General features: G+C 40.7%; 1 protein-coding gene across 1 annotated transcript in view; it reads right to left on the bottom strand.

The window, feature by feature from the left end:
* The window catches only part of LOC103808020 (utrophin-like), a gene marked incomplete at its 3' end in the record, with an annotated part of 123,877 nt that overhangs the window by 93,752 nt on the left and 15,831 nt on the right, over nt 1–14,294 (bottom strand). Inside the window, exon 2 of the mRNA XM_009080775.1 lies at nt 6,088–6,149. Coding sequence (XP_009079023.1) covers nt 6,088–6,149 — 62 coding nt within the window. The remainder of the gene's footprint in view (nt 1–6,087; nt 6,150–14,294) is intronic.

The raw sequence follows: 14,294 nt of genomic DNA, 5'->3' as shown, positions 1-14,294 counted from the left end.
AGGTTGACTATTGCTCCCATTAGCGTTAACAGGTAAAGGAATAGATTTGCTTCAGTGCCTCTACCAGGCTCAGCTCTAGTGCCTGACAAGGTCACACAACACTCCAACAACCGGGATGATAACAGAGGCCAAGAATCAGAGAACTCTACCCCAAGCCCAGAGAATTAACCAAAGTCAGTAGTAATTACAGTCCTATTACTATATTACTATATTACTATACCAAGCTTTGAAGTCCAGCAGGGGAGATGCCACTCCCACCCTCTTCTCGGAGCAGAAGGCAGCAGTAGTTGAGAGGAGGGCAGAAAACTGACAATTCTCATGCTGTGGCTAAATCTGGGAGAGATCACAAATGGCTATGTCTAATTGCTTTTATGCTATGAAGTAGTCATCTTTACCATAACTCATAACCTATTAGAGAAGAAAAAAATTATTTCCCTGCTTCTTTGTTAACTTAATCTTATTTGACCTCTTTTCATAAAGAGAGACTAAGTAATCCAGTTAAGAAAAAAAAAAGTAGATTAGAAATTGAATTTTTCAAGTCTGGCTCATACAAACACTAATTCTTTTTCAGCCAGGTTGTCCCTCTTTTCCTCCCAGGATATTGTTTTTTTATGCTATGGCTATCTTTGAGTGAAGTTATGTTTCATAGTTTAATTCAGCAATGAAAAGCAGCAGAAGCAATTAGACTGGAGAATATTTTACCAGCCATCAAGTATTTCCTTGCTTGTGCCACAAAAACTGAACTGGAAAAAGACTACAGACCATCTTAGGTGATGTCTCCTTGGACAGACAAAATTGCCTAATCAATCTTTTTGATCTTTCTTCTCGCATGACCGATACATTGAACTCCATAATTCTACTTCCCCAAAAAAAAGCACTTCTGAAATGTCTTTGGCCTCAGGTATCTTTGGTCATGTGAAATTAATTATCTTGAATAGGTATGATTTTGTCTTTTGAAAGATTTATCACATTTGCTAAGAGTCAGCAGTGGAACAGCAATATGTCTTCAGAAGTATGTGATCTGACATTTACTATTATGACAAAACAACCCTTAGAGGAAAAGAAAAAATTACAGAGCAAAAATGGCGGAAAACATCTACTCAGCACATCACCCAGAAAGTTAGGCAAGACTTTGCAGCTAACAAATGAATTAATGCCTGGTACAAGGAGGGAGGGACTGTTTCAGTTTTAAGAAGCATATGAAGCCCTAACATCCCAAAGCACTCCAAGTACCACTCATAAGTTCTTCTACTGCCCTGGCTTCTCTCATCTTTATTTGGTGTCCTTCCAGGGGAGGGGACACATCAGTGCTCAAGAGAGGAAATGCACAGGAGTCCCAGCACTGAGCATTTGCCTCCTCACAGGCTAACCAGGAGCTCAGCCCTGAAGGATGCAATCTGCTCCCAAGCTGCATCTCAGCCTCTTCTTTGCTCTTTACCCCTAAATTGAAACACATTTCTGGAAGACCACAGAGCAGTAGAGAGCTTAAGACGCTGCAGATGCATGAGATGTCTGACTTTATCCACATTGGCAGGTCCCAGCTCCAAGCCCTAGCAGTGCTGCAGCTGCTGGCCAATGCAGGTGTTGGGGCAGTAGCAACTGGAGGAGCAGAATCACGGGAATACCTGCAGCAAGAACACTGCAAACTGTATAAGCCATCTGTATGTAAGACTGAAATAGAGATGGGAGTACACGACCGAAAGGGAAGGGAACCCCAGCACTCAGGCATGCAAGGCTTTGAATGCAGTTCCGGACACCTTGGAACAATGCCCCCAGCTGTCTCCATTCAGCAGCCATCCACACCCAAGACATAACCAGGGGCGGGAAAATCCAGTGTCATTTCCACTGATACCACAAACATCTCCGGGGGTTTATGTTCTTTTTGCAGAGCACAACCTTCCTAGCAATAAAGCTTTTTTGCCACCCTTGTGGGAAAACTTCCCAGATGTAATGAAGAAACAATTCTTTGGGGGAAAGAAAGTCTCAATTTAGCCATGCTGGATCTGCGAACTTCCTCGAGTGAGTGACAGCATTAAGATCCGACAGGCTGTGACAGACCTGACTCCATGGGTCTAAATTAAGAGTTAGGGCATCATGTTTCTTGTGCTGACACTGTGTCCAACCTGCCAAGTTCAGGAAATGCGGAAGAGGAGAGGAACCAATCTGAAAGCAAACTTGGAAAAGTACCGCCCTGGAAAATGGGAAAACAAAAGCCAGCAAAGACTGAATCCTGCAAGAAGGTAAAGAGAGGGCAAGGTTAGTACTGCTGAGACAAAAGGAGATGCAAAAATAGGACTGACCACATAAGCATCAAATCCTGTAGAGGCTGGAAAGGGTAAAGGAAGGACAGAAGGAGCAGGTCTGAAGCTTTAAAAAGAAAAAGTGGGTCTTGCTGGGAAAACAACTAAGTGACAAAGGCAGAAGTGGGAATGAAATAGGCAGGGCAGTCAAAATTCCAGATTTCCCAGGACGTGCCAGGCAGGCAAGCTTTGTGACACACACGGGTGTAATAGTAAGGGGAGGGGGGGGAAACCACAAAAACAGGGTCAGAAAGTAGAAGAAAACAGGACAGAAAAAAATTGTACTTGCAGGGATCTAAAGTGGGACACAAGACTCCTGAATTCCTCAACATAACTATCAAGTTTCTAGAAACCTTCTAGAGTTGCAAGTGTGAGTATCCACCCACTATGCTATGTAATTATGAGCTGAAGCATCAGAGATCTGAGATAGAATAAAAAGTCCTAGGCCTGCACATAGATACAGATTGAAACTATTCAGACATTTAGAAAAACCAAAACTAGGGTTGATTACAAGATCTTGGTTCAGTCTCCCTTTACCTATGTGGAACAAATAACATATGGTTAGCGGAGCACTAAATTATCCTGTGGATTTGAATTCCAATTCAACTTTCAGCCAATAGCTCCCCTGTGGCTAATCAGAATCACTTAAAGCACAATTTTACATGTGATCACTGTGTGCCAGATTAAGAGACTTCTTTGGATAATCACTCCTTGCTGACACAGGCATCATTATCTTGAAGTCCCTTTTCCATGCTGATCAAGCTCCATCTGAAAATCAACTAGATATTTTAGACTGTTTGCTTGAGGAGGAGATGAACCCTCTGAACTCTGCCATAAGACTCAAGAGCTCTGTTTCATACCAAGATACGACAGAAATGTTAAGTCCTTTGGGATAATTTAGCCAAAGTCTCAGATTGGGCACTCAAAATTAATATCCACTTCTGAAATCTACCTTTACTTGCAGTGGCTGCAAACCACTGTGACAAGATAGTACTCCTGTGTTTCAGAAAGGTGTTCTGACAATATATCTGCTAATACATATGAACCAATAAATATTAATGCAGATTAATATAGAAAGGGATAGAAAACAGTTCTACAGAGTGTGGAGAGCATATAACTAGATTCCTTAATTGGTAAGGCTATACCACAGGGAAACAGCTAAATCTCATTCTTGAAATTAGACTAGACAGAGTAACAGAAATAATACAGTAAGTAAAAACATCACATGGCTTTATAAACATAGGCGGAAATGTTCCGCATCAATATTTATTTGAATGCAAACTTCCCTATTGGTTAAAACTTGGTAACAGACTATTTGCCTCAATTTTTATTCCCTTTAATTTTAACAAAATACCCTTACTGCACAAGCACCATAGGCTTCTGAATTATAGTGTGTACAGCTCTGCTGAGGTAAATATTTCTACAGCAAGCATGGAGTCTTGGCTGAGTACTTTTATTGACCTTAAGACTCAATCCACTTTAAATGTTTGTGCCTTCATTTCAAACATTACATGCAAATTAGAATGTATTGTTCTTGAGCAGTTTAAATGAAGAGCACAAACACAAGTTACTGTACTGTGAACTACAGCAAGAATTCATACCTCACTGAACAGGTGCCTGAAACAAATACAGCACATTTGAGATACTTAATGTGTTTTGCTTACCTACCTGTTCTCTGATGAGAAGAGAAAGACACTGCTCTTTATAAATCCTTTGTAAGACCCTACTGAATTGACTTAAATCAAATTTAGCATTATGGAATTGTAATTTTAGGATTTTTGTATGCCAAACTAGTTTATAAATGCTCAATGGATTACTTTTTATTTATGTTTTTAAATGAAAGGTGAGTACAATATAATTAACATGGAAGGACAAGTCCAATTCTTGGAGCGAAATCTGCAGTTTCATACAAAATACCTGAGTTACCATTTTGTTTTCTGCAACGTAGGACAGATAACATTCACCCAGCCTCTAACACCCCTCTATCCTACTAAGCATCTGAACCAATCTAGCTTGCAGAAAAGGTATTTTAAACAACCCAACTGACTTGATAAATATAAAAAACTTCGACACGACTGAAATCAGTCCCTTCACATTTTTAAGGTATGGCTGAAACCAGACATTTTGACATGAGGTGATTTCTACTTAACACCAGCAACTTCCTTGCAATTTGAACATGCCAGTCTTCACAAAGCTGCACCCTGTCATGGCAAAGTCACCATGCTCAAGCTTGAACTGGATGTGCAGTAGGTGGGAACATGTCCTTTTATGGGAGTCTCTTTAATCATTAACATGGCTTTCTTAGCTTCAGGTGGTTTAATGGGCCATGAAGTTACAGTTACTTCAAATCCAGTGATTATCTGACCATAGACTGTGCCAGGGAAATCTAGGAACTAAGCAGGATCTGTCTGAATATATAGTATAAAGACAAAAAGACACTTTCTAAAATATATCTATAGGTGTCCAAGCAGGAGGACTGAAAACAATTTTACCTACTTCAATACACTGTCCATAGCATATACAAACCAGTCACCCAGCACATTCTCAGTATCACTGTCATTTCCATCTTCATCTTTATGCCAGGATAAGTCTCTACTAACAGTCCTTTCTCACCACATTTTCAATCCTTACATGATCCTGCCCTGCCTAGTGCTCCTCCTGCAGGACCACCTTTCCTCTGGGCGGCAGTCAAAAGCCAAGCATAGAGCAACCCATTACCCATATACACTCCTCTCCAAAAGAGCAAACTAGCCAAGAATGCATTGGATGAAGAGTGTGGGATATCAGCTTTCAACCAAAACAAACCTAAGCCAAAGCCAATCAACCAAGGCCACAAGCCTTGCATTGCCCAGTGTCCTGTTGCACAGGAAGGAAAAGAAGGTAAAAATTCCTTACATTGCTGATCAAGAACTTCAGAAGGACAGTGCTCCAGAGGCAATCAGTCATTGCTAGGGCACTGCTGATGCCTTATTTAAAAAGCAAAAAGAACCAAACTCTCCACACACCCCCTTCCTTCTGTATTATATCATTTTTCAGGATTTCACATGCATGCTCCTTTTCATTAAAAGCATGCAAACTAGTATTACCCTGATAATATCACAGGTTTCTTCACACATTGAAACTATGAAGTAGGAAAACTTCCCACAGCCACTGTGTTCCTGGGCAAAGTGTCATTTTTCCCTATCAGCAGAAGAGTGTAAAAAGCAGGCTTTAAATAGCATCCCAATGCAAACATCACTTCCTTTCTCATCCTAAAGCACAAAACAAGATCCTCAGTAAGCTTCAAGTCAGTAGAGAGAATTAAAGCAAGAAATGAACAACATGAGAGACAAGAAAAAATTCAAAATGAGCAAGTGATTACACAAAATTTCATAGTCAAGACTCAAGTAGCAACACCAGGTGGCTTCAACTGGAGGTTTGCAGAGTGAGTAAAGCTGACTCAGCAACACAGAGTAAACAGTGATGAAGGTTCAAAATCTGCTGTAATGGACTCTGAAAACTGCATGTAGGAATAAACTGTACGAAGAGGAACAGAACCAGACACACTCATGCAAATCACTATTCCAATGTATTAACAAACAGCATCTTTCATGTTTAAGACATAGTATCAAATGTTCACATGCATGGGGAAACTGAGGGAACAAACATTATGGTATTCTACCTATTTTCATTACACATTGACACATTTTAATAGGAATATCCTCCAAGAGCACCAGCAAAGTATATTTAACTAATATTGTTCTAAACAGTGAATCAAAATAAAGTAGTACTTTCAAACCACCATTACCTTGGAAAACCGAGCATTTATCCATTTTGTAAAGCTCTTCTTCTGTACATCATTGTGTTCATCTGGAGAGAGAATAAGAAAACCATGAGTGAGAATGCATTCTTAATCCTAGATAGCTCAGAACATGACATATTAAACACTATCCTGACAAGTAGGAGAATTTTTTGTCTAATCTGTCAATAAAGCTGTTCGAACTTCTACAAGACCTTGGTACTTGCAGAGTCACACAAATGTATCATTTTTGCGGGCAACCAGAGCAGCTCCTTTGCATTAGAATCAGCCTCAGGGCACCTCCCAGGCAGGATTCTAATGCATAAAATTCACAAGCTTCCCATGCAGTGAAAAGCAACCTATGAAACCATGGGCTTTTAATTAACAGACTCTGTCAACACCTTTTTGCCTGGATGCATTATTCCAAAGGGTGTTGAGGCCTTTATTCAAACTTCTGATGCAAATAATTTCCTTCAGTGCATGGCACAACAACTGTGGTAACAAAGCTGCTGGATAGAACAACACTTGAAGCCTTACCCCACCCTCAGCCTGGTTTCACACCTGAGTTAGGAATCATGTTAGCAATCAGTCACAGTCAAGTTCAGCTAAAGTGTGCAAAGGGCTCAGCAGCTCTTCCCTTCAGATGCCCCTACTACTGTGACACCAAAGAACCACCACCTTGGGTCTGAGAGACAGACAGCCAGAAGGACCCAACAGGACAAGGAAGAAGGACAGGCAAGCACCTTCAGATCAGAACAGAGGGAAAAGCAGTGGCCTCCAGCTGTGTAGAAAATAAGTAGCTTCCCAGGTTGTTTAAGGAAGCCATTTGGGAGTCACCTACAATTTTACAGACTCTGTCCATCTAAAGCAGGATGAGTCACCTCCAGCACAGCTCTGCCCATACCACAGGACACATCTTGGACAAACTGTACTGAGCACTGGCTAAAGGTGAGACTATGCCTCATCACTTGCATTTAAATGACAGTGAATTAACTCTGACAACCAGGAAGGAAGTTTTCTTACCAAGGATTTTCAGGTCTGCTTGCTACAGCCAAGAAGAGATACACATGCAGCCTGTCAAAGGATTTAGCCTCCAAACCCATGCCGCAGACCAAAGCCAAGACTGGCAGTGTCTTCCACCAGGCAAACTCAGTTTGACACTGTAGCCCAGATCACAGTCTCTCAGAGGCCTTCAGGACTCCACCAGCCTCTTGACAGACCAGTCTAGAGACAGGTTTCAGGTGCCCACAGCACACTGCTGCCTGGAATGCTCTCTTGCAGAACCTCTTGGTGGCAGCTAGCATCAGTTTTTCCAAGCTCCATACAACAAAGCAGCACAACACCATGGTGTTCAGATTACCCGTCCCTGCACTAGGATGAAGCCATAGAAAAAGCTGGATTGAAACTCAAAAGGTTCTACTTCATGTTATAATTAAAAGGCACCACTTAAAAGATTGTACGACACAGCAGCAATTCAGACTGCTGCACAATGAAGTTTTAGCCATAAAATCCAAATATTTGTTTAAAAAAAGATTTTAAAAATCACAGAATACTACCAGAAGATTTCTTGAATAGGAGACCTAAAAATTTGTGGTTTCTGGCCTAACGTGCATCTGAAGCTGACACTATTCATGTTTTTATATCTAATGTATCTAGCCATAAAGCCATTACACACAAGCTACTAAAGTAATGAAACCAGTGATCAGGTGTTTTTGATCTAACAGGCACAAACAAGGAATAGTGGTTACAGCTCAGCCCAGACAAGAGAAGTCATATTGGTAAGAAATGAGATGCCACAACAATTGCAAGACTTAACAAGCTTTATGAAATTGCTGATATCAATTTAAAACAAAACCTCAGTTCAGGGCTCCTTTTAGGATACAGCTAAAAAACCCTGCTTAGGGCACATCAAAGGGTGAATATCAGCCATCAGCCATTGTTTCACCCTTCCATGCCTCCCCTCTGGCAGCTAAAGCTGATCCAACACAGCCTACTTCTGAGCTCAACCAGACAAAGACAGTCCAATGCAGAAAAAGATTTTTCCGAAAGAGCTTCAAGATAGCTATAGTGCACGCACAGCAAGCCATGCTCAAACCAGCTCACTGAAACTCAAGGTGCTGTTCCAAGGGAATATCATTACCTAAGAGATCACATTAACCCTGCTCTCTTCCCTCCGTGAAATAGAGCTCTTTGCCATCAAAGACAGATAGGATCTACCAGGAAGTTACTTCATTCTAAGTACCCATCTCACAAGAGACTGACAGGGTCAAGATGAAAACTCCAAATACACTGAATATGTTTGCTCCATTTTTTCCCCCAGAAGTTGGTTGGTGTTTTTTTTTTCTTTTAAGAGACAGGAATGGACTAGATCATTAACTGCCACTGTTGGACAAAAAAAAATAAATCTAGCTTTGTACAAAACTCAATCCCAGACTCTGTCCAACTCTTGATAATGTTTCCCATTTACACTAATTGCAAATACTATTTGTAGTGAACATATTGAGATTTAAACATACTTCTTTTTAAATATCATTCAGTAACCTGTTTGTCCCTTTTCTGCCAACACTCCCATGTACATACCTATGTACCAGGATGCTTTCCTAAGGCTCGATCTACCTTTTTCCTTCCTTAAGCTGCTGTGAGAATGAAGAGTAACACCAAAGTCTGAGGACTCACATTGTTCTAGCATTATTACTCCTTAACATGATAAAAGCAAAGCACAAAGAGGCAAAAAACACTTGTATGGCTGTGTAAAAGAAGAGCAACAGTCCTGAAAAAGGTCACGGATTTATAAATCCTGTGTAGTAGGAGCTCTAGAAACACCACACTTGGGGGGTTCGGCCCTTCATGAGCACATGCATGGTAGGACACGACAGCTCTTCTCAGCATTACACCAGCTTCAGCCTGACAGGACTCCATCACTGGGCCTTGCTCCTACAGCTGCTCGCCCAACACCACAGGTCCAGTTTGTGTAAGTGCTCCTATGTGCTGCAGTAGCTTACATGGTATTTACTAAAAATCCAGCCCCTTCTTCCTCTTTTTGAAAAGAGGAGTTCCTAGGAAGGGGAAGAAAAATTAAACCACAAAAAAAACCTCGTCTTCAATAAACACAAATTACTTAGTCTTGATGAAAGACTTGGTGAAAGAAAGAAAATTAATGTATATACCCCTACTATCTCTTCTGTATTGGAGCATCCTTTCTATTTCAGTTAAGCAAGGAATCAGACACCCCCATAGCTCCCATCTTCCCAAAATGTGCTGGTCAATTATAAAACCCATAGACAACACTTGCCCAATCAGACTCTGCTTTCATGTAATTTGATTTTTCTAATTGGTCATTATAGTTACAGTTGTGTCAAGCTTTCTGCTATAAATCCCTGTGAAAAAAAATGCAACTGAAATGCTGGTGCTTTGGTAGCAAGAGTGACAAGTTATTTTATCCATCAAAGTAATTTTCTTTAGATTCCTATGAGTCTGTAAAGCTAACCCCCAGAGGCTGACATTATGATCTGTATAACAAATTAGCCACACTCAGTCAAAAACACAGTATGGCCATTCAGCAAAGCACATGGTACCCAAGCCAGTCAATTTCTCACACAAGATTCTAAAAATGTCAGCAAGTTACAGCCCAGTGAGAAACCAACTCACCAAGTTGCTAAAACATTTGTTTCCTTTCACACTGCTGCAGCCTGACAATAAAAGCCAAGGACTGACTCAGGGCCAAATTCTGCTTCATTACCTACCGACTGTTTCCTCTGGCCAACATGGCTCTGCTTGCCCTCCGGTCACTTAATGGACTCGTAATGGACAATGTCAGAACAGTTTGTTCCTTTAAGAGGAAATAAAAACAAACCTAAACACACACAAAATTAAACTCTTGTGATGACAAAAGAGAGAAGAAAAGCTTCCTATCCCGGATGCTTGTTTGCTGAAGCCTGCTGCTGTTATACAACATGATGTATGTGCAGGCAACTGGAGGGCTCTTGTGACCACAGGCCCTGTGTCTCTGTCATGCCATTCAATCACTCCAACAGCTGCTTTTATCACCTTACCTACCTCCTCCACCCACAACATTGTCCCTTAATTTCATTTGAGGCACCCTGAAAACATAGTTCAAGTTCAATCTATTACCTTGTGAATATCGTGTTTGGGAGCAGAAAGGAATCTAAATGATCTAAAAATTGAGGTAAAAACCAAAACCCTCTGTGGACTGCAGTTTGTCCTCTACTCAACCTCTTTCTTATTTCCCCAAAACGCATTACATGTTTACATGACAGAACTGTGTTTTTTAGCTTTTAAAAGACAAAAGCTGGCAGAACAGCAATATAATGCCCTAAAGAAGGGTACAGGCTTGATTGGCAAACAAGCACAGAAACTGCCCAACCACTCCAGCATATTACTAAGAGTCAGCTCATATTTTGGACCTAAACTTGCCTTCCCTACCTCATTTAGCTTATCAGCAAAGGAATTTAGAAATAAAACAAGGAATTAGCCTGTGGGTTTAAATTAAGACATTTGGAATGTAACTAAGTTAGAAACATCCCTTTGACAAAGCCCTAGGCAATCAGGAGTTTCTATTGTAGATGCTGCCCCACCCAGGACTAGCACACATCTGAAACCCTGACAACAGCAACAGAAAGAAGAATAAGTTTTGCATTTCTGTACAAAAAAAAAAAGCATTTTGAAAACAACTATCTTCTTGTCAAACTCGGACTAGTTCACATATCAGAAGACACAGAATAAGCATCTATAATTTGAGGATGGAAACCAGTGTGGGTTTTACCCCTGCCAAGCAAGCCACAAAGCACCAGAGTTTGTGACCACAAAGCTCACAGAAGAACCTCTGATGCTCATCAGGACTACTGGACCCTGACTTCATTAACACAGAATAATCTTTATCAGCAGCCCTGAGCGTTTGGGTTGGGCTTTTTTTAGGGGGAAGGGGATAGCGTTTAGCCTTTTTAAAGAAACAGAAAGCAAAAGTTAAGACTGCTCTGCAGATTTCTTCTTCTCTTGCAACACCATGGTAAAACAAACTGCTCCAGAAACAAGTAATTTGCTTGTAAACTTTCACCTTTGCACAGCAATTTCAATTTCTGCAATCAGTGGTGCGTGCACAGAGCTTTCCCTCATTCCCTCTTCCCTCTCCAAACTTCAGTAGTTGGGCAAAACCACAGTTATATTAATAGTGTCTCTAACAAAAAAAGTAACAAGGCCTGCCTACAGTAACTGCCACATAAAATGTAGTTGCCTGAACTGTAAATTCTCTGTATAGACCAAACTATAAAATACAAGCATTACCGAAACAAACAAAGCTAAAAAAAAAACCACAAAAAAACAAAAAACCCTGCACCTCACTCCCTAGTGTTTCTCAACAGCAGACACCAACAAAAAAAAGACACCACAGACAAGTAATGAGGACCACCCTCTGTTTTTCACTGGAGTGTGCTGCAAGTCTAAGCGAACTTGTATTTACGTCACAACAAAAAATCCCCCAGCAACTGATAACTTAGAGGAAGGCATCCTCATATTTAAAGAAATATTAAAATAGCTGTTTCCATACCTCCCAACAAAAGCAATCTAACACACCATGCTGCCAGTCTCAGCGCATTGGAATGATGATTGAAAGGGAGGTAGAGATAGCAGCAGGCTCTCAGGAGACAGAAATAATGCTGTGACACCACACACCGAGTCTGACAGCCCTTGCCGGTCAGCCAGTGACCCTGCTGCTTTCATGGGATGACAGGGCAAAGCCAAAGGTTGGAGGTAGTGTCCCGACACCTACACAGGGCTGCTCCAGAGGGGCACCAGGGCCCAGCAGCCCAGTAAATAAAGGACGAACTTCATTCACAAGAAAAGCGTGATGCCCTTGCTACCTCTCTGAAACGCCAGGCATGACTGGCACACAGAAAGCAAAGAAAAAACAGTTAACTCCTGCCCAAAATCTGGCAATTAAGATGTTTCTAAACACACAAACAGGAAGGCACTTTAGAAAGAGACTGAGTGAATTTACTAACAAAAATAAAATAACAAACTAGATTTACTACAGCTGGTTTTGTTATGAACACAGATTAGGTCTTTGAATTTCTGAGCAGTTACAAAGAAAACAGAAGCACTTTCCACAAGTTGGTGTTAGCCATCTGCTCTTTTTTCTCTGTCCAAATTAGAACTATTATTAGGCTCACTTGCACTTGTGGAGGTGATTCACAGGATAGAAAGGTCAGAGGGATCATTGTGATCATCTAGCATAATCTCCTGCATAACAGAGGAGCCATCCCCACAAAAAGCCCATCTGCATACCAGAAGGAAGCAAAGACAACAGATGTCAGAGACCCTGTGCAGGCCCAAGTAAGCAGTATTGCTTGGACAGAGAAGGAAGCCAAGCCATAAACTGTATATATGCAAGTAGCTCTCCCTGCTAGTTATGGCAGAGTTTCAAATCAAGCAGACATCACAACCAACCTTGTTTGAACATCTTCAGGAAACAACAGTCACAGTACAGAAGACAATGTTATTTTGTTCTCTGTGACAGGTGGATAAAAACTAGCACTCTGAAGTTATTTACAACACTGAATTCTTCTGTCCCCTCACGTTCCAGAGTCTCTTCTAGCCTAACTGTTCAGTCAGATTCCCCTATTTCCTTTTCAAAAACCCCAAAGACTGCTATCCCAAACCCTCCCCTCATTCGCTGTCTTTTTACCTCAAATTTGAACTAAAACCTTTCCTGATTCATCCCCTCAGAGCTGCCTTTCTTTTACCCAGGCTCCTACAGTCTAACATGATTCCTGCTCTAAAACTCTCTAGGTCAACAGCCTAGCACAAATAGAAGCCAATTCCTGAGACATAAACTAGTGATACCTGGCTCCTATATATTGATTTTACTTGCTTCAGTTTCCTAAGTAGAAGATTAAGAACACTTGGCTTTCTATACATTAGTGGATGCCCCACTAATGCCAGCTCCTCCCCAGCACTTCTCTGGGCACTCTCTGCAAGCTCCCTCCCCATCCCAGCACACAGGTACAGGCTACAGGTAGCTGGGTATGCAGCAGGTTGTCCTTCACATGCACATGCTGTCTGGCCATCCATCAGGCAGCAGGAAAGACATCTATACTTCTTTTTTTCCAAATTCTTCTTTAGTGAAGGCACTGCATTCAGGGCTTCTTCCAAGCACTGATTTTCACACCACCTCTAGCTACTTAATTAGTTTTATCACATACAATTAGCTTTATGAATACTGGATTAAATTTCTACTAGTTAATACAAATTGGACCAGTTGTGCAGGTAAAAAAAAAAAGATTGGAAAACAAGCATGATCAGAGTATCCTACTTTCCTTGTGAAAATAGATTACTCAACTAATTTGAAACAATTGTGCACTGTTAACATCATTTAGAAATTACACAAATGCAACTTAAATGTTTCTGAAAGGAATTTAACCAAGTATCTCTTGATACAGACCATATAGGTGTCATTTCAGTGACAGTAGTATGCAGACTAGAGTTATTTAAAAAGAAATGGAATTTATAACCCTATGGAATTTAAGTCTTTCCTAGCAGTCCAGTGTAAAAGACAATCATAACACAGCAAACTGAGTAGTTGAGTTATGCAAAGTCAAGGTGTTAGTTTTCTGGGTTTGATTGCCTCAAACCTCTGATGGTATTTAGAAATCCAGTCTTAGGACTAAAACGAAAAATAGCACACATACAATTGTATTTCATCTATGGAAGGTAATAAAATAAACTTTCCAATGCTAATTAAGTCAGAAATTAAGAAAATGGGAAAGAAGTGTTTCTACAAAGCTGTAACACTGTCACTTGGAACAAGATTTCTAGACCAAAAAACACCCAAACACAATGAATATATATAGCTTATATACCTATTGAAATTTTGAAATTGCTATAATTACTGTGACATCAATAAAAGTCTTCTGGCATTTCATACTGATGCCTCAAACCATCTTACAAGGATTCAGCAAGCTTCCACCTGTATGAATCCACCCCTCTCTGAATTGCTCCCAAAAAGTTTAGTAAAATTTTGCATCAAAGTGTTTTCACAGAACAGTACAGAGATTAGAAGTCACTTATGGAGATCGTTTGTCTAGTCCAACACTCCCAATCAGAGCAGGTTGACCAAGGCCACGTCCAGATTTTTAATATCTGAAGGGACAGAGAATTTGCAACCTCTCTGGGCAACACATCCAGTGTTTTAACACTAATAG

This window comes from Acanthisitta chloris, unplaced genomic scaffold (assembly GCF_000695815.1).
Source record: "Acanthisitta chloris isolate BGI_N310 unplaced genomic scaffold, ASM69581v1 scaffold18248, whole genome shotgun sequence".
NCBI classification, from domain to species: Eukaryota; Metazoa; Chordata; class Aves; order Passeriformes; family Acanthisittidae; genus Acanthisitta; species Acanthisitta chloris.
This window is presented reverse-complemented; position numbering and strand designations above follow the sequence as displayed.